The sequence below is a fragment of the Sorex fumeus genome, unplaced genomic scaffold (assembly GCF_029834395.1).
Source record: "Sorex fumeus unplaced genomic scaffold, SorFum_2.1 ptg000037l, whole genome shotgun sequence".
Classification (NCBI taxonomy): domain Eukaryota; kingdom Metazoa; phylum Chordata; class Mammalia; order Eulipotyphla; family Soricidae; genus Sorex; species Sorex fumeus.
In genome coordinates, this window is record NW_026606094.1 from 66,439,774 (window position 1) to 66,462,120 (window position 22,347).

The 22,347-nt window shown below is 38.9% G+C and overlaps 1 protein-coding gene across 3 annotated transcripts in view; it reads left to right on the forward strand.

Moving 5' to 3' along the window:
• Positions 1 to 19,712, forward strand: part of PALS2 (protein associated with LIN7 2, MAGUK p55 family member) — a 91,777-nt gene extending 72,065 nt beyond the window's left edge. For all 3 annotated transcript variants that reach the window (XM_056118110.1, XM_056118112.1, XM_056118113.1), the window contains 7 exons: positions 1,877 to 2,008; positions 4,438 to 4,537; positions 4,876 to 4,944; positions 6,531 to 6,692; positions 13,235 to 13,437; positions 14,572 to 14,700; positions 19,266 to 19,712. In XM_056118110.1, the coding sequence (XP_055974085.1) occupies positions 1,877 to 2,008; positions 4,438 to 4,537; positions 4,876 to 4,944; positions 6,531 to 6,692; positions 13,235 to 13,437; positions 14,572 to 14,700; positions 19,266 to 19,442 (972 nt within the window). In that variant the 3' untranslated portion in view covers positions 19,443 to 19,712. The remainder of the gene's footprint in view (positions 1 to 1,876; positions 2,009 to 4,437; positions 4,538 to 4,875; positions 4,945 to 6,530; positions 6,693 to 13,234; positions 13,438 to 14,571; positions 14,701 to 19,265) is intronic.
• The last annotated feature ends 2,635 nt before the right edge of the window (positions 19,713 to 22,347 follow it).

The window sequence follows — 22,347 nt, forward strand, 5'->3', positions numbered from 1 at the left end:
TCTTCACTCGCTACCTGTCTGAATGCAAGGTTCCGTCCCAATGGAAAACCAGCAGGACCGTACTACTGTTCAAGAAGGGAGACATCCATGACATTGGCAACTATCGCCCGATCTGCCTATTGTCTGTCATCTACAAGTTGTTCACTCGAGTCATCCTAAATAGGATTGGCAGAACACTAGATGAAGGACAACCATGCGAGCAAGCTGGGTTCCGCAAAGGATTCAGCACCATCGACCATATCCACACGATAACCAAGCTCATTGAGGTTTCTCGGAAGTTCAAGATGCTGCTCTGTTTAACGTTCATTGATTTAAAGAATGCCTTTGATTCTGTTGAGACGGAAGCGGTCATTGAAGCCCTAGCCAATCAGGAGAAGCGGTCATTGAAGCCCTAGCCAATCAGGGCATTCAAGCCCAATACATCAAGATCCTCCGTGAGCTGTATTGCGGATTCACTACCAGGATCTCACATTCTACAAAGAAGTGATCGTTGATGTCAAGAGAGGGGTGCGGCAGGGTGATACCATTTCACCGAAACTCTTCAGTGCCACCCTCAAGAACATCATGTGACGACTGGAATGGGAAGGAATGGGAGTGAAGATAGATGGTCGGCAATTACACCACCTCCGCTTTGCTGATTTGATAACACCAAACATCAGCCAAGCGGCACAAATACTGGCCGACTTTGACTGTGAGTGTGGAAAGGTAGGACTACAGCTGAATCTTACGAAGACAATGTTTATGAGAAAGCCTCGTTCCTGATGCCCCATTCGTTCTCAATGGAACGACCATCTCTGAATGCAACAGCTATGTGTACCTAGGTTGAGAAGTCAACATGACAAATGACCTGGCACCTGAGCTGCGCAGGAGGAAGAGAGCAGCTTGGAACACCTTCAAGAACGTCGAAGAAATAGCTAAGAGGATGAACAACCTCTGGCTCCAGGCACATCTCTTTGATTCCACTGTTCTTCCTGCATTAACATATGCCTCAGAGACCTGGGCCCTACACAAACAAGATGAGAACGCTATTCAGGTCTCCCAAAGAAGAATAGAAAGAGCTATGCTTGAAATATCATGGTTCACTCAAATGAGAGAAAAAATCCGGAGTTCCAACATCCGTCGACGATCAAGAATCAGGGACGCTGTCTCATTTGCCAAGGTGTCAAAAATCAGATGGGCTGGTCACGTAATGAGATTTAAAGACGACCTCTGGACTAGAGCTGTTACTGACTGGATTCCGCGTGGCCGCCCACCTACCAGATGGTCAAACTTCTTCGTCAAGATCATGAACGATCAGTTTGAGGCTCTTCATGTTCCCGGAGCGAACAGATGCCATTGGGCTACACTAGCACGCAACAGGGACAAATGGAGACGTTACTGGTGCATGCTCGAGTAAATCAACGACTAACGGGAAGTTAAGTGATTAAGTGACAAAATGTATTTCAAGTCTGTCTTTAACGTGAACGTTTATTTACTTCTGGTCTCAAGATACTTTGAAAGACTCATTCTTAACATATCTGAAACGTCTGCCTTAAGTCAACTGCATATTATTTTAATATGCTAATTGAAAAAGTAGCACTTGCATGAAAATTAGTGTTAGAAAATCATGTAAAATTATTGGGGGAAAGTAGACGAATGGTAAGATAAGTGATGTCCCAACTATTGATGTAATTTTAGAGGTTACAATGGAATTTTAATATTTCCTTGTTTTCTGACTTTTTTAATGGACTTTTTTAATTTTTTTTTTTGTTTGAGAAGACAGATCTCTTAGCTGATTTGTTAAATATACTGTCAATTGCAGTGGTTTGAAAATTATTTCAAAATTTAGTGACAAATGATATGTGTATAGTATTTTTAATTGTGCTGTATGTTTTAGGTGTTTGTGAAATGTCATTTTGATTATAATCCATACAATGATAACCTGATACCCTGCAAAGAAGCAGGATTGAAGTTTTCAAAAGGAGAAATTCTTCAGATTGTAAACAGAGAAGACCCAAACTGGTGGCAGGTCAGTATGCCTTTCAGAATTTCCTCAACTGCTGTTTTATTTTCAATCTTAGATCTGGCCAGTATCTGAATATTCAGGAAGAAGGTATTAGCATTTGTTCCAATGATTTTTCCTGCATGAACAGCTCCTGCTTCATGGCTGCTAATTTTGTGGACAGAAGACCATATTGAGAGGGAATTTGTGAGTAGCTGTTAATAAATGCAGAATTAACTAGCCTCTGGTGTTATCCCATTGATTTAGGGATTAGATCAATCATTTCTTCCACATGGGTAACGAATAAAATGCACTCTTGGGTAAGAACGTATTTGGGTTCATACGTTTTCAATATTTGCTTTTTATTTATTAACCAGGAATCTTTTGCAGTGAATATATAGACTTAATATTACAGTGTGTCTTTCTGTTACCGCTTCTATCTGTGTGTATTCATGGCACTATTATATGTCTATAACTAGGCACTTTTATATATATATAAGTAAGTATTATATATACTCTATTTTATGTCTACTTGCCTGTCTTCTCATTTTGTAAGAAATGAGGATTTTTCCTTATCAGTGTGTTTAGTCGAAGGGATGTGTGCTGTATTAGTCTTTTCTCTAGTAGCTATGTGTGGGGGTGTTCTTCCATCCCCCCAATTCAACTTTCAAAAATCTCTCCTAAAGGTAAAGGTAAAGGCCCTCCCGTTGATCGTCGATTTGCTCGAGCGGGCCCAGTAACGTCTCCATTGGAGACTTTGTTGTTACTGTGTCTGGCATATGGAATACTCTCGGTAGCTTGCCGGGCTCTCTGAGAGGGGCGGAGGAATCGAACTCGGGTCGGCCATGTTGGCCGCTTGTAAGGCGAGCGCCCTACCCGCTGTGATATCGCTCCAGCGATATTTCTACTTTTACATTGACTAATAATTGTGAGTTGGAAAAACTGCCATGAGAAAATCAGAAATCCTTCAAGCCAATGGAGCTAATAAGCCTTTTTACACCTGTAGAGTGGTGACTGAAAAGACCACTCCCTGCTTAGAACCAACGGAAGTCTTATTGAAGGAAAGTGTGAAAGCAAAGGATCCAAAGGATCCAAGATGAGAGCTAAAATCTAAATTAAATGAAACAGCAATGACTCACAGTTTTCATAAGTTGTATTGACTTTTAGGGAGGTGTGGAGGCAGGAATAGTCTATAGAATGAGAACAGCCTTACTACAGTGTCTTTAGATTTCAACTACTGTGTTGGATGGAAGGAGAGCTTAGCAGGTGAGCACATGCTTTGCATGTGGGTGGTCTCCTGAGAGCAACCCCAGAGCACCAAGCCAGGAGTAGCCCGGGAGTGCCCCCAATCCAAATAAAAATAAATTTAAATTGATGTCTTACTATATTTTATTATGAGTGATAAAAGAAATAAAAAAAAGTTAAAAAGAATGAGAGGTTTTTTCTGAATTTCTTAGAATATTCATTAAAAACGTGCTTTATTTTTTCTTTATTGAACTTTTTTCTCTTTCTTTAATCTTTTTGTGAGTGCCATTTCTTAACTTTCTCTTCTGATGCCTGTCACTATTGTCTCAGTAGTTTCTTGCCTTTTGTGTCTCTTACTTCAATTCTGTTTTTCAAGATTTTAGTTGCTAAACTAAAAACTGGATTTTTCATTGAAACCACTGTCCTGTACCACTGTAGCACAGTCCTCTCGTTCATCAATTTGCTCGAGCGGGCACCATTAATGTCTCCATTGTGAGACTTGTTTTTACTGTTTTTGGCATATCGAATATACCTCAGGGATCTTGCCAGGCTTTGCTGTGTGGGCAGAATACTCTTGGTAGCTTGCCGGGCTCTCCAAGAGGGACAGAGGAATTGAACCCAGGTCAACCGCGTGCAAGGCAAACGCCCTACACACTGTGCTATCACTCCAGCCCTTTGAAACCACTATTTTAATGTATTCCTTAGTTTATTTTAAAAGTTAGTTTCTTGACACAATATGAAGCTTTACCTACTTTAAATTTATTCCATTAGGATACTTAGATTCCTAGTAGCATGAGTTAAACATTCCATTGTTTTCTCAATTATTTTTTTCAATGACACAGCCTAGAACATACCTTTCTGAAGAGTGTTGGATGAAATGTTTCTGTAACAGACTAGCACAAATTCCTTTCTATTCTTTGGCTAAGTAATATAAATCAAATAAATCAAAGCTTTTATAATTTAAAGAGCCATTTACCTTGGTATGTTGGTCCCAAATTTCACTACTAGATGACAGATTGAGTAGGTGCTAATAGAGTTCTCAGTGCTAACGTGTTTAAATATCTGAACTGATAGTGCCATGAGTTTAAATGTCAAGGTCAGTTTTTAAGTGTTTTGTTGTTTGGTTGTTTTTTTTCTATTTTGTTTTAATTATTTCAATATGGTATCAAACTTTGGTCACTGAGATACACAATTCATTAATTTGATTCTAGGCTAGCCATGTAAAAGAGGGAGGAAGTGCTGGTCTCATTCCAAGCCAGTTCCTGGAAGAGAAGAGAAAGGCATTTGTTAGAAGAGACTGGGACAATTCAGGTGATGAACTTGACCCAATAAGTAACAAGTAATCCCTCTGGCCCTCTTCCACCTTTCTTTGGCTCTTTCATCTGAATTAGCAGATGAATTTATTGAAAACACATTTAGAATTAATCCTTCCCATATGTTTTTATTGTATTGTTCTCAAGCACCTCCCCCCAAAAAATCTCTTTCTGCCACCTGCTAGCTTAACTCATCCCTACCCTCTGCCCCTTCTGCTCCATAATAGGCTGAAGGACTGAGGAAATGCAATCTCACCTCTGTAGATTACTTCAGGGCAGTTATATCATTTTCTGACATGTTGTTTTGGTTATATTTGTCTTGTCATCATCTTTCAGGGCCTTTTTGTGGAACTATAAGTAGCAAAAAAAAGAAAAAGATGATGTATCTCACAACCAGAAATGCAGGTATGTTTTAAAGAGCTATTGGGAACACCAAGTGCAATGATTTTACATTGTTAATCAATGTGCAGCTAAACTCTAACTGTGTATTTTTAAAGGAATGTATCTGATTAATACCCAAATGAATGGGACTGGCATATGAACACATTGTAGCCATTGTATAGAGAAATGACTTAAATCCTGATTAGATTCATTATCACCCATGTGCTTCATGAGAAGAGTTTACAGTAGGTTTAAATGGTTAAAATAAGTGTTTGGGAACCTGAGCATTAATATAGTGGGTAGGGCACTTGCCTTGCACGTGGCTGATCTGGGTTTGATTCCTGGTACCCCAGCTCTTCACCGACCAGGAGTTGCCAGTTAGAGCTGAGTCCTGGTGGATTCCACGTTGCTCAGGGACAGAGGTGTTGGGGTTCCCCAGAACCACGCAGAAGTTTAAGAAGCCAGGTAGGTCCTGCACATATGCAGCCTATGTCCTGGCCTCTGAACTATCTCCCCAGCCCCAGTAAGTGATCATTTTAAAGCAATTTCTTTATTTCAGAGCTACCTCTATATTGGTAATAAACTAGTGCACTAGAAAGGAAATTATGATATAATAACATAATAAGAAAGAGGGAAAGAAATGATCTCAATATTGGTTTAATTTGCTTTAGAAAAGTTATACATAAAGTTGCTGCTAAGATAATAACCTAAGGAAGAAATATTGTGCTCCAGATTGAAAGCTATGACCATAATGTTTAGGTAGTAATTCAAATCTACTTTTCCTTTTTATTAAGTGTCAAAGCCTTCTTACAAAATACAAAATCTGGGACCAGAGTGATAGTATAGCTAATAGGGAATTTGCCTCTATGCAGCCAACCCAGGTTTAATTCCAAGCATTCCATATGGTTCCCCAAGCACCACCAGGACTAATTCCTGAGTGTAGAGCCAGAAGTAACCCCTGAGCATCGCTGGGTATAACACAAAACAAAAAAGGCAAAAAAAAAAAAATAGAAAATCTATAATTTTACCACTAAGTTTATAATTTTGAATGTATTTCTGCTAGAACAGTTCAGATCCACCACTTTATTTCATACATAAATTCATAATCAATATAAAGGTCATTATGTTGTCTGCACATTTTATGAATAAACTGATATTTACAGAATCACCAAAGAATAGTTATTCATTTAAGTACTTACGTTACTTACCCTCTGAGACTTTTTTAAGTAGACAAAGTGTATTCTGTACTTCATATTTGATGAACAGTTTTTAGTTGGAAATACGTAGATTAATTTGCAGTTTTCCAGGGTGAAATTATTTTTGCTAACATTGATAACAAAGAGATTTTAGTAAAAATTGTAATAAGATGAGGTGTAGGTATTTCTCTAGCTTAGTTATACAGATTTTTACATGCAAATACATGGAAGCAGATGTTTAAAACTGGTTGTACAATAATTTTTTCACTTGTTACCAAATTTATAAAAACAAATCAACATGAAGTGAGTATAATTCAAGTAGTATTTAGGTATCAATATAAAATGCCATCATTGAAAAGAATAAATTTGATCTAAAAGATAATTGAATATGATGCCATTTCCTTTTCCATTTAGAATTTGATCGTCATGAAATCCAGATATATGAGGAGGTAGCCAAAATGCCTCCCTTCCAGAGAAAGACGTTAGTATTAATAGGAGCTCAAGGTGTGGGCCGGAGAAGCTTGAAAAACAGATTCATAGTATTGAATCCTACTCGATTTGGAACCACGGTACCATGTAAGTTCTCTGTCTCTCCATATTATTGTTGTTGTGTTTGCGGAAACTATGGTGGTTCATATTACTTCCTTCATCCCCAAATAATTTTTTTCACTGTGCCAGTAAAAATGAACAAGTTCTAAGTTACTGAAAAACTCAGTGATTGCATAGCAGTCTTAAAATAGTACTGTAGTGCTTACAGCTTGCTCTTCTGGTGACAATTATTTTTCCAGTGTTACTTAAATTCAGTATTAAGATTTGCAGCAAAAGCAGCATCAGCTTCAAATTTTCTTGCACAATTAATTTCACCTCCGTTAAGGTAAAGAAAAAGAGGAAACCTGCTGTATCCTCATATACCCCCGGTGTGAATTTATAGCTATAAGGTCAAAAAGCTAACATTTTAAGGGGATGGGGACATACTTCTAAAGGTATTGCCTCTCTTCATGTGTTTCAAGTTTCAAGCCTGAGGCCTCCCCATGGACGTGTCCTCCAGCGTGTTGAGCTCTCTCCCCAGTCCCTACACCTGCTGTTGAGATCACGTTAAGAGTGATTCTCTTATAGAGTAGGCAGTTTTATTTAAGATCGCTAGAATTCATAAATAATACTGATTAGAGAAAAATATCCATCAATGGAATCAGACACTCATTTGGGGTTATTTACATTCTTTTTTTTTCTTTTTTTATTAGTGAAAAACCATGAGGTACAGTTATAGGCTTACAAATTTTGTGCTTGGGTTTCAGTTATACAATGATCAAGTGCCCATCCCTCCACCAGTGCCCGTCATCCATCCCCACGTGTCCCAGCATCCCCTCCCAACCCTCATCCCCCCCCCCCACCCCCGTCCCATCCTGCCTCTGTGGCAGGGTATTCCCCCTTGTTCTCTCTCTCTTCTTTTGGGTACTGTGTTTTGCAAGAGAGGCTTTGAGTGGCAATCATGTTTGGTCTATCGACTACTTTTAGCATGCTTCTCCCACCCTGGGAGGGCCCTCACAACACCCTTCATTTGGTACTCTCTTCTCTATCTGAGCTTCCTTTTCACCTAGAGCCTGTGGCTGGTCTTCCATTCATGGAGCAAAATTCCTGGTACTAATCTCAGCCATTCCGGTGGATATTACATGGAAAGTTAAATAATGTGTCAGAAATATGCATGATAAGAATGGAATTAAATCATAGAGTTTGTATCACTGACATTAGAAGGACTTTGAACTATTTTAAGTACTTTCAAACATTCGCCTTTTTGTTTATATCAAATCAATCTACGCAAACTATTTTAACCAAATATTTCCCCTTTTTGCCATTACCACACCCAACAGTGCCAGGGCTACCTCCTGGCTCTGTGTTCAGGATTACTCCAGGTGCTGCTCAGGAGACCTCAGGCAGTGAGAGGAATCAAGCTCAGATTGGCCACATGCAAAACAAGCACCTCAACTCCTGTCCTATCACCCTGGCATCTGAACCAAATTTTTATTTTTTATTTGTTTCATTTAGTTTCAGGGGCCACATCTGATGGTGCATAGGGCTTGGTTTTGGCTCTGTGCTCAAGGGTCACTTCTGGTGGGCTTGAGAGACCATAAGGGGTGCCGCAGCTTGAACCCAGGTCGACTGTGTGCAAGGCAAGTGACCTGCCCACTGTACTATCACTCGGGCCCTCTGCTGCTACTTCTGGGTCCTCCAGGTCAGGGAGGGAAGAAGTGGGCATTATAGGAAAAGGAATAAAGCACTATCAGGTAAAAATCTTGCCTGTTAGAAAATAAAGTCCTTTATAGCACAGATGTCAAACACTGTCTCTTCAGTAAGGCTGTCTGCAGAGTTGCAGTCCTACTGTTAATATAAAATGTGTGTACTTCATTTCCTACTCAGCATATTGGTCTTTCTTTCCTTCAGACGCTTCCAGCTTATTGCTTAGCCCTCAGCCTGGAGTACAATGCCTCCTTGATCATATGTTTAAATTTCACTTTTGTTCGTGTCTCCTCACTTACCGTTCAGACTAAATTATCCTTCCCAATAGCCACTGCTTGTGTTTTAGCACTTAAATGTTTGTTACTTGAACTGAAATTTTGTGTTTCTTTGGCAGAGCCAGTGTCTAGACCCAGTATCTGGAATAAGGTCTGGGACAGAGCATGTACCCAGTAACTAATGAGTGGATTTCTCACAAGCATCTTAATATTTTTATAAATATTAATTGTACAGCTAAGCAGTCCCCCAAAAAAGGGGTCAAAGCACTTGAATACTCATTTCTCAAAAGAAGATATACAAGTGATCAATGTTATATATGTTATGTAATGATGTATTATTGTATTTACTTATTATAGGGGAAATGCAAGTGAAAATTTCAGTCACATACCAGTACGTACCTTTTAGATTGGTATTATGGATTTATATATATATATATATATATATTCTTTCCATTAATTTTTTTCTCCTTTTAAAATTTTTTTTTTCCCTTTATTTTATTTTATTTTTTTTAAAGTTGTAGATTTACAATTTTTTGTGCTTTGGTTTCAATTATACAATGATCAGATACCCATCCCTCCACCAGTGCCCATTTTCCACCACCATGGATAATATCCCTCCCACCCCCATCCCCCCATCCCCCCTTCTCTGTGGCAGGGCAATCCCCTGTGTTCTCTCTCTCCTTTTGGGTGTTTTGGTCTGCAAAAGAGGCATTGAGTGGCAAACATGTTCAGTCCATAGTCTACTTTCGACATGCATCTCCCCTCCTGGGAGGATCCTCCAAACATCCTTTATTTGGTGCTCCCTTCTCTATCTGAATAGCCCTTTCCTCTAGGATACCCGGCTGGCCTCTAAGTTATGGAGTAATCCTCCTGGTGCCTCCTTTTAAAATTTTTATTTATTTGATGGACTGGAGCGATAGCATAGCGGGTAGGTATTTACCTTGCACACGGCTGACCCAGGTTCGATTCCTCTGCCCTTCTCAGAGAGCCCAGCAAGCTACCGAGAGTATCTCACCCACACGGCACAGCCTGGCAATCTTCCCGTGAAGTATTTGATATGCCAAACACAGTAACAACGAGTCTCACAATGGAGACGTTACTGGGCCCGCTCGAGCAAATCAATGAACAACAGAAGGACAGTGCTGCAGTGCTTTTTTTTTTTTAATTGAATCACAGTAAGATACACAGTTACAAAGTTGTTCATGATTGAGTTCAGTCATATATATCACATTTCCCACTACCAGTGTGGAGTGCGCATTAGAGAGAGAGAGAAGGGGGGGAGAGGAGAGAGAGAGATGTATCCGCCATAGACACCAGCTTGGGGGTGGAGTGAGAGGGAAACTAAAATGAGGGACATTGGGTTGGGACATTGTGGCTCAAATAAACACTGCTGAAGGCAAGGGTGTTGTCACATTGTGTGATTGAAAACTTTGTAACTAATTTCAGCAACTTTGTAACTATTTCACAGTGATTCAACAAAAAAAGGAAACTAAAAAAAAAGAATAATCAACATTTTCTTAATAGTCTAGCATATAAAATAGTGTTTTATTTAATCATTACTGTTATGCCCATATATATGTTTTGTTGTGTTTTGCTACAAGTAAAGTAATAGCAAATTGTATACATAAATCTCGGTTGTAAATGATTAAATTAAAGGAATAATTATAACTTTCTAATTATTAATATCCTATTTCTAAATTAATTCCAAATGAAGTACTGTTTTACCTTTCCTACAGTGTTTTATTTTTAGTAAAAATCTAAGTCTGAAATTGCATATATAAACAACTTTTTATTTAGTGTAGGTATCTTTTGCTTTTATTAATTCACTTTGGGGCCCTGGGAGGTAGATGGAGAAGAGCGTATGTTTTGCATGCATGAAGCCCTGATTTCAGTCCCCAGCACTAAACTCCCCCTCAACCCTGCACCTGAGCACTGTGACTCTGGTAAATAAACCTACTAGAAAGCCCCCTCCCCCCAATAAAAAAATCATTTATACAGCAGCTAGCTGTAGAGAGATATATATATATAGAGAGAGAAGTATATATATTATATATAAGATACATATGTATCTCACCCGCATGGCTAAGCCTGGCAAGCTACCTGTGACGTATTTGATATGCCAAACACAATAACAACAAAGTCTCACAATAGAGGCATTACTGGGCCCGCTCGAGAAAATCAATGAACAACGGGAGGAGAGTGATACATGATATAGATAGATAGATAGATAGATAGATAGATAGATAGATAGATAGATAGATATCGGAGAGCCCAGCAAGCTACCGAGAGTATCCCACCCACATGGGCAGAGCCTGGCAAGCTCCCTGTGGCGTATTCGATATGCCAAAAACAGTAACTATAACAGGTCTCATTCCCCTGACCCTGAAAGAGCCTCCAATCATTGAGAAAGACAAGTAAGGAGAGGCTGCTAAAATCTCAGGGCTGGAGTGAATAGAGACGTTACTGGCACCCGCTCAAGTAAATCAACGAAAAATAGGATGACAGTGATACAGCAGCTAGCATTTCTTTTCTTTTTTTCTTTTAACTTTTTTATTGAGTCACTGTGAGATAAACCCTTACAAAACTGTTCATGATTGGGTTTCAGTCATACAGAGTTCTAACGCCCATCCCCTACCAGCATACACTTTCCAGCACCAGTTTCTCTCCGTTCACCCCTCTCTTGCAGGAAATGAGGTGAATGCTGCTTCAACATAATCATAAGATAAAATAGAAAAACAAATTTCACCTTCCTTACCTTTGTTGTTGCTGGCATTAATGAAATGTCCAGGAGCTGTGCCCTTGGTTGTGGTGCTCACACATCTAGCTCTGGTAATACCACTGTCTGTGGGATCCAAAGTGCTACTGAGATCACGTTGATCACTCCCAGTGTGTTAGGGGGTCCTGCAGTGCTGGCAATTAAATGTGAGGCTCCCATCTGCAAAGTACGCCCTCTACGTCTCTGAGCCACTGCGCCAACTTTGATAATTGAGATTGAATCTGAAGTTTATAATGTTTTTATAAAATTTGTAATTGATGTATGCAGTTATTAAGTTATCAAAATAATGTCCACTTTTAATCTAGATTGGCTTTCTGATTTTAATTTCACAGGGTTAAGGTTTGGGTCAGATATTCTACATGTGCAGGCACTTGATTAGTAAGTGGGATACCTTTTGATGTCTGACCTAGTCAATCTAGAGTGTGACTAAACTTGAAAATAACACATACACCTACCCATGTAGAAGTTAATCTCTTCTTTCAAATTCATGTTTACTAGTTGGCAGAGAATTCTTAACTGCACACCTTTGTAGATGCTTCAAGAGAATAGTGATCCATCCCCAGCGTAGCCCCAGGCCACGAAGGACTTGTATGTCCATAAAAATTCTTAAGGCCCTTCAGTATTAGACAAAAGGATTCTTTCAGCTTTGACTTGGATTCTATTCCATCTCATTCTTAGAAGGGACAATCAGCTCTGAGTGGAAGATGTTAGGACAAGGAGGTGGCTATCTCCATCGCTGTGGTGTAAAATAGAAGAATCGGGGCCAGAGAGGTAGTACAGGGTTGGGGTTAAGACTTTAACCTTGCAAGGGTCCACCCAGGTTTGATATGGACACCACATATGGTCAACTGAGCACTGCCTGAAGGGATCCCTAAGCACAGAGCTAGGAGTGAGCTGAGCACCTAAATACCACAGGTGTGGCCCACAGACCACCACTCATCCCCCCACCCCCCTGCACACACACATACAGAAAACAATTAACATTTGGGACTGTCAGTAAGCAATAGCCTAATAAAAAGTTTTGGTGTTGAAGTAAAACTAAAAGGAGAGATAACACAGCGGGTAGGGCCCTTGCCCTGCAAGCATGGGAGGAGGGGGTTCAATCCCCGGTACCTCATAACCGTCTCCAAAGCCCACCAGGGGTGATCCTTGAGTGCAGAGCCAAGAGAAAGCCTTGAGCACAGCTGGTATAACTCTAGAACAAACAATAATAAAGGATAGATCATTTGTAGGCAAAACTACACTTCAGAAAATGGATAACACCAAATATGAATAGAACTTTGCTTACCTATTGGACATTCAATTAGAAAATGTAAAGATGGGGTGAAATAAACACAGAGGAGAGGAATCCCAATCAGAGGGAATCTGCCTCAAATTTACTATAACCCAGTCACAAGTAAGATATTAACGTTAGGACTCTGCTTCTAGGTATAGAGGCTTTGAGTATGTTTGAGCGCCTTCTGGGGGGGGGGGGGGTACAGATTTTATGTTAGGGTGTTACCTCTAAAATATTGCTCTAGATCATGGTCAGCAAACTTTTTATTCAGTAGTCACATAGTGATTATGTTAGGCCTTGCATACTGTTCAGTTTCTGTCTCAGCTATGCCACCAGTGCTGTACATGGAAGCCAGAGATAGCTTAAGTAAATGTGTACCGCTGTGGAGTAATACAACCTTTTATATAAAATGGGTAGCAGGGCACATTTGACCATAGTCCATACTTTACTGACCCCTGCACTATGGAAAAGTCTTCAACTACCTTATATATTTTATTCTATTTTTTTTTTATATATCCTGCATTTTCTTTGTACAAATTACCAACACTCTTTTTAGTTACTTCACGGAAACCAAGGGAAGATGAGAAAGATGGTCAGGCCTACAAGTTTGTTTCACGATCTGAGATGGAAGGCGACATTAAAGCTGGAAAATATTTGGAACATGGGGAATATGAAGGAAATCTCTATGGAACCAAGATTGATTCTATTCTTGAAGTTGTCCAGACTGGAAGAACATGCATTTTGGATGTCAATCCCCAAGTAAGCTGTGTGGCACCCAGAGTTGCTCGAATTTCCTTTTATTTCCTGTGGAGTTTTTGTTTTGTTTGAGAGAGTGGAGATGGCTTTCCCCCTCTATTTCCTGTAGGTAGGAAAATGTGTTATTATGTCTCTACAGCTAGTTAAATACATCTCTGATTAGTCAGCCAACAGAACTTTAGATAGCCGTAGGAACTTGGTTGTTGACAGTGTTTATTTGCTTCTTTAATGTGTAAAATTTAAACAGGGCTGCAACATAATGAATAGGTTGAAGTCACAACCCTTCCCACCCAACGCACACACACACACACACACACACACACACACACATACACTTCATTCCACATCTCATCATTTCCTTCTCATCCTTCTATTCTCAACCTAAATTCACCTCCCTACTGAGGTAAATATTAATGGTAAATGACATTAGTATATTCTCAATTAGTAATATACTATTGACATTATTAATAGCACAATAATATCTAAATATCATTAATACCATTAATATCAGTACTATTAACATAACAGTATTGTGTCTTATCTTTAAATACAAATATATGTATATAAAGTATAATGGATTTTCTGTTTCCTTGTGACATAAATGTATGCAGATTTCCTAATTTTTTCCATGGAAGAGTATATTTTGTTATTTGGGGGGGGTCACACACTAGAGGGTGGGGAGTACAAAATTTCTTGAAAAATGTTTTTATGCCAGTTTCTATAGAGTCTTCTTTTGTCCCTGCAATCGCTGCATGACATTTCATAATAAGCATGATATTAATTTTTGTAACCATTCTCCCATTGAGAACACCGAGGCTATTTCTACTTCTCTGATATTCACAGTACTCTACAATTAACATAGCATTTACATTGTTGTGATGATCTGTGGATCATTTAGATAAATACTTTCACTTGTTCAAATGGATCAAAGCATCGAGACAGATCAGAACAAAATTAATCATCTTAAGAAAGAACTGAAAGGGGGTCCAAAGTCTAGAAAGGACCGAGCATTATGCCCTGATTCTCAGAAAGCTAGCAGAATGGCTTTGAATGCATTGATGATCTGGTAAAAATCTAAAGGGTGGCATAGTTCAGATTCTAACCCAATGAACTGGTTTACAATTGCTCTCTGCACAGGCCCTGAAAGTGCTGAGGACATCTGAGTTCATGCCCTACGTTGTGTTTATTGCTGCCCCGGAGCTGGAGACATTGCGTGCCATGCACAAGGCTGTGGTGGATGCTGGCATCACTACCAAGCTCCTGACGGTGAGCTGCTGGAGGATGATTATTTCTCTCTTCAAATGTTTCCTTAACTGTAGCCTGCCATGCATATGGAGGGAGCATACTACATAAAGTATTAGAGAATGAAAATTCATTCCCTGGATATAGCTAGGGTTTGGAACAATTTTGCTCCTAATTAAAAAATCACGAATTTTAAAATAAAACTTTCCTCCCCTGTGTTAACGAAATGGACCAGAACCAATATATGCATATTAGTCCAACCCTCTTGATTTATTAATGAAGGAACTGGGCCTCAAGACTTTTTTGTATTGGGGACTCTCAAGCAATGCTGGGGAGATTGAGGGGTGCGAGGGGTTAATGCCTGAGGATGCAATGCTGCTTAGGCTTGTTGTGCTGGGGTGCTCAGAGGACCATGTGGTGTGCCAGGGATCAAACGTGGGTCAGGCACATGCTCACCTTGCCTTCTGACACTTGTACTATCTCCTGGCCCCCAAAGACTGTCAACAAGCATGTTCATCATATGATAAATGGAGTGGTAAACATCTGACTGCATGGTTCCAATAGTGTTTCCACGTATGCTTGTGCGTCAGATTACTGACCCTCCACCACCACGGATGCCCACAAACCTCACTGCTGTCCTGCTCTCCTGCTGTCCTGCTCTCACTTCCAGTGCGCCTAGAGGAAGCTCTTCCCCTCATTCCTCTACATCCCCAGCTATATCATCTTATGATTTTTTACTGTGCATATTTCAAACATACCTATCTTGATACATTTGCACTTATCATACAATTGGGTGCTTTAATTGTTTTCTTTTGTTCTCCCTCCCTACCCATAGTACAAAATAAGCACAAAAGAGGTGAAAAAATGATCTCGTCTGTGTTTCAGTATCATGGTGTTTATTTGTTAGATTCCTTCCTTCTTTCCTTATCATGAAATTATTTTGAAGCAAATCTTTGAAATATCAACTGTAAATGTTTTTGATATTATTCTTTTAAAAAAATCTTTGTAAATATAGCCGTTGGGGTCAGAGAGAGAGAGCACAGGGCTTTAAGGTGATTTAATGTGGCTGACCCCGATTTGATTCCCTAGCACCACATGTGGTCCCCCAAGCACCTCCAGGAGTCACTCCCGAACTCAGAGCCAGGAATAGGTCCTGAATACCACCAGATGTGACCCTAATAACCCCCAAACATTTTATATGGTTATAAGAAATAAACATATTATCATAAACACATGAAAAATTAGGAGCCACATTTTGTTTTATTTTGTTTTGGAGCCACACCCAGTGATGCTCAGGGTTTAGTCTGCACTCAGAAATTACTTCTGGCTGACTCAGGGGACCATACAGGATGCTGGGGATAAAACCCAGTTGGCTGCATTCAAGGCAAATGGTCTACCCGCTGGACTATCGCTCTGGCCCAAGGGCCATTTCTTAATGCCATAAATATACAGACTGCTTTCATTGCCTCAGATTGGTATTTATTTCACAGGAGGCATGCCTCAGTGGCTACTCCCAGCTTGGTAATTGCCCCCAGCATGCCTCAGTGGCTACTCCCAGCTCAGCAATTGCCCCCAGCAGTGCTCAGGGGACCATTTGTTGCCAGGGATCAAACCTAGACTTCCAGCATGCAGAGCATGTGCACTAGCTCTTCAAGCTTTTACTTGCACTCCGAAATTTATTGTTTATTTACAAGTTGATTTGTTCACATAAGGAGCCAAACAAGAGCAACATGTTGCATTTACTGAATGTCTCTAAGTTTTCCCCAGTAAATTATATAAAATTGGTGTACAATAAGCAGTGCATATTTCAAACATACTTAGCTTGATACATTTGTGCTTATCTGCAAACCTGTGAAACCATTGCAGTGAAGGTCACAGACACACCCATCTCTTGCGAATATTTCCTTGTGTCCCTTTAAAATCTCTCCTTCCTGCTGCTATTCTTTTCACACTGAAACTGTGAGACTTGAAGTCTGGGAGCCCTTGTCCTCTTTGTTTTCTTCAGGTTGTTCTCTGTCTCTAATTTTTTAATAGCCAATATAACTAAATTATAAAAAGTGTCATCATTTACTAATCATGGTGTATCCCACTTCTGCACTATTTTGATTTAATGACATTTCTGCTTATTGAAGTTAGGTTGTTTTGGGGGTTGTTTAGTTTTTTTGCTTCCTGGAAATTCTGGTAATTACTGATTACATGTTAGTTATTTTGTGAGCTTTTGCAGGAAGTGTGTGTGCCAGGGATTGTCTATTTGAAGGAAACAGTATCATGAACTTATTCTGAAACTTCCCAACCAAATTCAGGATTTTAGGGGTTACTTAACTTTTGTTTGTTTGTTTTTTTGTTTTTTGGGTCACACCTGGCAATGTTCAGGGGTTACTCCTGGCTCATGCACTCAGGAATTACTCCTGGTGGTGCTCGGGGGACCATATGGGATGCTGGGAATCAAACCTGGGTCAGCCACATGCAAGGCAAACGCCCTACCCACTGTGCTATTGCTCCAGTCCCTTAACTTCTTAATATGTGTAATTTCCCAGTTCTCACAAATGCCAGGACTCTTAGAATACTACATGACTGCTGATTTGCTAATATACAATAGTGTCAGAATGTATTCTTCACTACCGCCAATAATGTGATTGCTATGAAAAGGTTTACTTCCCTGGTATAGTTTTTCCTTCAGAGTTTCCTACTTATGTCTGGTTTTGCTTGGACCCTTTGGGCCTCTAAGGTCCAAGTGCCTATATCTGGGAAATTCTTATCTATCATTTCTTTAACTGTTGTTTCTTCATTTGCATTTGCCATCCTGTTCTCCAGAGTATTTGATGATTCTTGTTCCTCTTGAACTCAAACCATAGTTCTCTGGTGTGTTCTTCATTTCAGACCATTTTCAACCATCTGCTGTTTTCTGATGGTTTTGTCCTCAGCTTGGAGCTCGATGATCTTTTGCTCAGCTGCTATAACTCTGCTTTTCAGAGCTGCTGAGTTTTTTGTATCACCTACCATGTTCTTCATTTCTGTTATTTCTGGTTGTAGTAGTTTTTTCATTTCAACCTTTATGCTCTCTTGTGCTTTGTTGGCTATCTGTGCCATTGTTTCTTTCATCTTCTTGAACATACTCATCATGGTGTCCCTAAAGACATTCTCTGAAGTGGTGCCCCAGTGGGACTCAGCCTGGTGTAAGGTCAGGAAGCATCTCTGCCAGACCATCCTTTCTTGATCGATTCATTCTTTTTTCACACCCGGCTCATCAGCCTATCTGATTAGTTTTTATCACCAAACTTTATTTTCACTCTCATGTTATCATAATCCAGAGATGTCTTTTCATTGTATCTAAGTCCTCCATGGCATGCAGTTTTCAACCTCCCTTTAGCCCTCCATCAGTTGGTTCATAATCTTTAACATTTTGGGGTCATTTCATTCCCTTTTTTGCATTGTTGTTGCCTCTGCCTGATATTCACTTTACCCCACTGTAGTTCTCAATTTCTCCCACTACAGTTCCCAATTTAGGTGGCATTTTCTAAGTGTCTTTCTAGTCAACCTCCTCAAAGTTAGATTGAGAAATTCCTTCCTTCTGGCTTTTTTTTTAAATATAGTCATTATTCATTTGGGAGATTTTTGGTTTTTTGCTTTTCTTTGCTCTTTTTGCTTCTCCATAAAATTCTTTCTCATTAATTGCTCTATCCACAGATTGTGAAAGAATATAGATAGTTTCAAACAAACTCAATAATTCTAGAATTTACAGAAGTATTGTGATACTTAACATGCCTGCAATTTAATGAAAAGCTTTACTTGGCTGTGTTGTACCCATTATTTATTCCCTTTATCATTTCTAAATGACTAGGAATGCTCTGTAAAATATAAGCCACACTAATTCAAGTAAAATTATGGGCATGGCAGGGGGGCCGGAGGCGGGGGGCAAGTAAAGTTAGTCTTTAAAATATAGGGACTGGAGCGATAATGCAGCAGGTAGGGCACTTGCCTTACACAGGGCTGACCTGGGATTGATCTCCCAGCATTCCAGATGGTCCCCCAAGGCCCACAAGGAATAATTCCTGAGTGCAAAGCCAGGAGTAAGCCCTGATCACTGCTGGGTGTGGCCTAAAAAACAAGCAACAAAATAGAACACAACATTTATAAGATTCTCTTTCTTAGATCTAGGCAGCAAATTTGGCTTTTAGCTTTAATAGCCACTGGAAATTGGATCCCATAATTTATAAAGACCATAAAATAAAAGTATTTTTTTAAAAAGATGATATAGCTAGACTAGAAAACACTCAAATATTGTCATTTTTATTATCTCCAATTTCACCCAGAGATTGTCAGCAGTATTTTATTAGGAGTCTTAATATCAGTAAAACAGATGATACAGAATACTCATAAATGCAAACAAATGTACTGCACCTGGAAAGTCTAGCTCTGACCAGATGGTAATACCTTTTTTAATAGTCCATATAGATTAGTTTGGGGGATTTAATATCAGAATTATAATAAATATCTAAACTACTGACTTATGCTCACTTTGAATTGGCTGCCTGAGCAAATAAATACACATTATGAGATAAACATTTCCTTCTAAAACTCCTCCACAGGACTCTGACTTGAAGAAAACCGTGGATGAAAGTGCACGGATTCAGAGAGCATACAACCATTATTTTGATTTGATCATCATAAACGACAATCTAGACAAAGCCTTCGAGAAACTACAAACTGCCATAGAGAAACTGAGACTGGAGCCACAGTGGGTCCCAATCAGCTGGGTTTACTAATGATTCAGTAAGGTTGACAATTAAAATAAAACTTTCACAAGGTGACTGCAACAAATTAGCCTTCTACTGAGAAAAATACATGCACAGATAGAAGAAATGTGCCAAGTTCAGGCATTTTTATTGTGTAGATTGAAATACCGGTACACTCTTTTGAATTTTTATATAAAATGTGATTGGGAAGGTGTACTCTAATATATAATTTATCTTAATTTTTCTAACTTTTTATGGATAATCTTTCTATTCATATCACATAAAAGAAATGCGTTGAAGCATTTTGTATATGTTTTGATTTAGTACACTTGCTTTTTTCATCAAAGGAACTTTCAAATCATTCACTCTGGTGTTGGTCTCACATTTTCACTGTGATAATGAATACTTGAAATAGTTTTGTAAAGCTGTTATTTAGTTCAGTATTTAATGAAGGAAGTTACTCTTATTAGGAGAAAATAGCTATTGGCCTTCTTTCCTAATATATTTTCTTACAGAAGCAGAATTTTAATGTCAGTGCTGTAGTTAGCCTACTACCATCCAGATCTGACATCCGAAGTCTGCTCAGTGCTGTGTAGTTTCATTAATTCAGAGATGTGTGGCTCTCCATTCTAATTTGTACAGATCTATTGGGTTTTCCCTTTCGTTTCTATCTTGAGTAAAAAAAAATGAAGAGCAATATCTTGCACTCTCTCATTCGTTGCAGTGACAGGCTGATTTTAACTTAATGTCTACACAGCAAATAAGGCCATGCCAGCTGAGGGAGTGCCTTAACCTATAAAATCTTGCAGCAAAGTGGCACTTAAAAGTTAATTTATTTTCACTTGTAAAAATTTAACCGAAAAAAATGAACCTTCTACTCTAGATAGGGTTTTTTTTTTTTAAATTAGGACTGTAGTCAACAACTGTATCATGCCTTTGCAAATTTCTTTTTTGAAGATCACAAATGCCTCAGAGCGCACATTGCACTTAGGATTTTTGTGAACTGTCAGTATGCTTTTGGAAGAATCATATGATCTTATCTGTATTTTACATTTCTGTTAGGATATGCATTTTGTTTAATGATTGGGAAATGGTTCTTCTCTTTCAGGTGTATTGATATATACAGATCTCCAAATCTCAATTGGGTCAATACCTTCCTTTGGAATTCTTAGATGGTATAAATTCTCCCTAAAACATAATCTGTAATGCTGCTCATCATTATAGCCACATTTTATATTGTTGCTAGATTTCCACGTACTCATTATTTACACCAAAGTGTTGGGTGCTTACATGGTGGTAATCATCTTTGATAGGCACCAGACAACTAGTTACTGAATTTTATTTCCTCTCACCAATATGGTTGCCTAAAATTAAGAATTATATACACAGTGTTTCATTCCTTTTCACAATGAAACAAAATTCCCAAGTTACTGTGTTAAGATTGGAAATCTGTGGGTTTATTTCTAATTCCAGAATTTCATACAGAGAACACAGATTTATGTTCTTTGTCCTAGAACAGGAAATTGGTAACAAAATAGATCATATGTTTTATAAGCCTTGGTGGCTTTTAAACCACATATGTTCAGACCAAACTCTTGACTTCTCAAAGCAACACCAATCAAACAATAGCAGCAAGATGATGTCATATACTCGTGTTTAAATTCACAGTAAAATTTTTAGAAAATTTAATTCGCACACTTTCAGGAGTTGTACTGAGTACTGCAGTGTGCCTTCGTGCTGCGGTGTGGAGTCTCTGAACAGCTTTGGGTTGTTCGAGCAGTACAAGTTTATCCACAAACCATTTCAGCCATCTTGACAGAGGAGAGAGATTTTCAGCCTTATTGTATGGTGTCATGTTACTTAGGAAATAGTCTGCAAAGTATTCACGTACACATTAGATTCATTCTTATATAAAATGAAATTAATGTAGTTCATTTCTTTTCTATCTCAATGCCAGAACTGAAGAGAATTAAGTGTATCTCACTCAAGAATCATTGAACTCATGGGGGATGGAGAGATAGGACAGGAGTGAAGGTATTTGCATTGCATGAGACCAATCCCAGTTCCATCTCGAAACCCCATCTGATCCTCCAGCACTACCAGTAGCCCTGGAGCACTTCTGGGTGTGGCTCTAATCCCCCCCCCCAAAAAAAGGCAGAAGGGGGAAGTCACTGAATTTGGAGTCTGCAGGAGTGAGCAAGCTCTGTTGGGGCAAGGAACCTCCCAAGGCAGTGAGAGAATATTTGTGATCAAGGACATGAGAACTTCTCTTGTGGGAATGGTCTAAATTAGCTTTACCAAAGAAAATATGGTTTAAAGTGCTATTGAGAAACATTTGATCTTGAGAAACGTGAGTGCCAGTACATTAATGTCCCTGAGGATTCCTTGTGGATAGGTGAGTATACAGTCGGCATTCCGTGCATGGGTGTATACAGTTGAGTATTACATTCAGCATTTTATTCATATTTGGTGCCCACTGGATAAGATAGTTAACCATAAATGATAGAATGTATGCGATATACTAGAATTTCATTTCATTAATCATGCCTTGATTATGCTGTCTCAATTTGTTTCAGTTCTTTGATCCATTTTTAACTATATGATTGCTGAACATAGATTTCTAAAACAGAAAATTATTATAAACCCAGTGACTACAGCAGTAGTATCTTGGACCTAGATTCTAGGAGCAACTAAATTTATTGATTATAGTTATATTTTTAAAGGAATTTAAAGATTTTTTCATTTTGAAATTCTTTAAGGGAAAATTGGTTGTTAACAAATTTAGAAAACAATGCGGATAGTAAATTATAATTAATATGGCTTCATAAGATGCAAGATACTAACTGCTTTAAAACCACACAATTCCATTAACAGAGATAATGGCTTTAAAAACTCATTACATTGGTAGTTATTATATAGATATAACAACCCACGT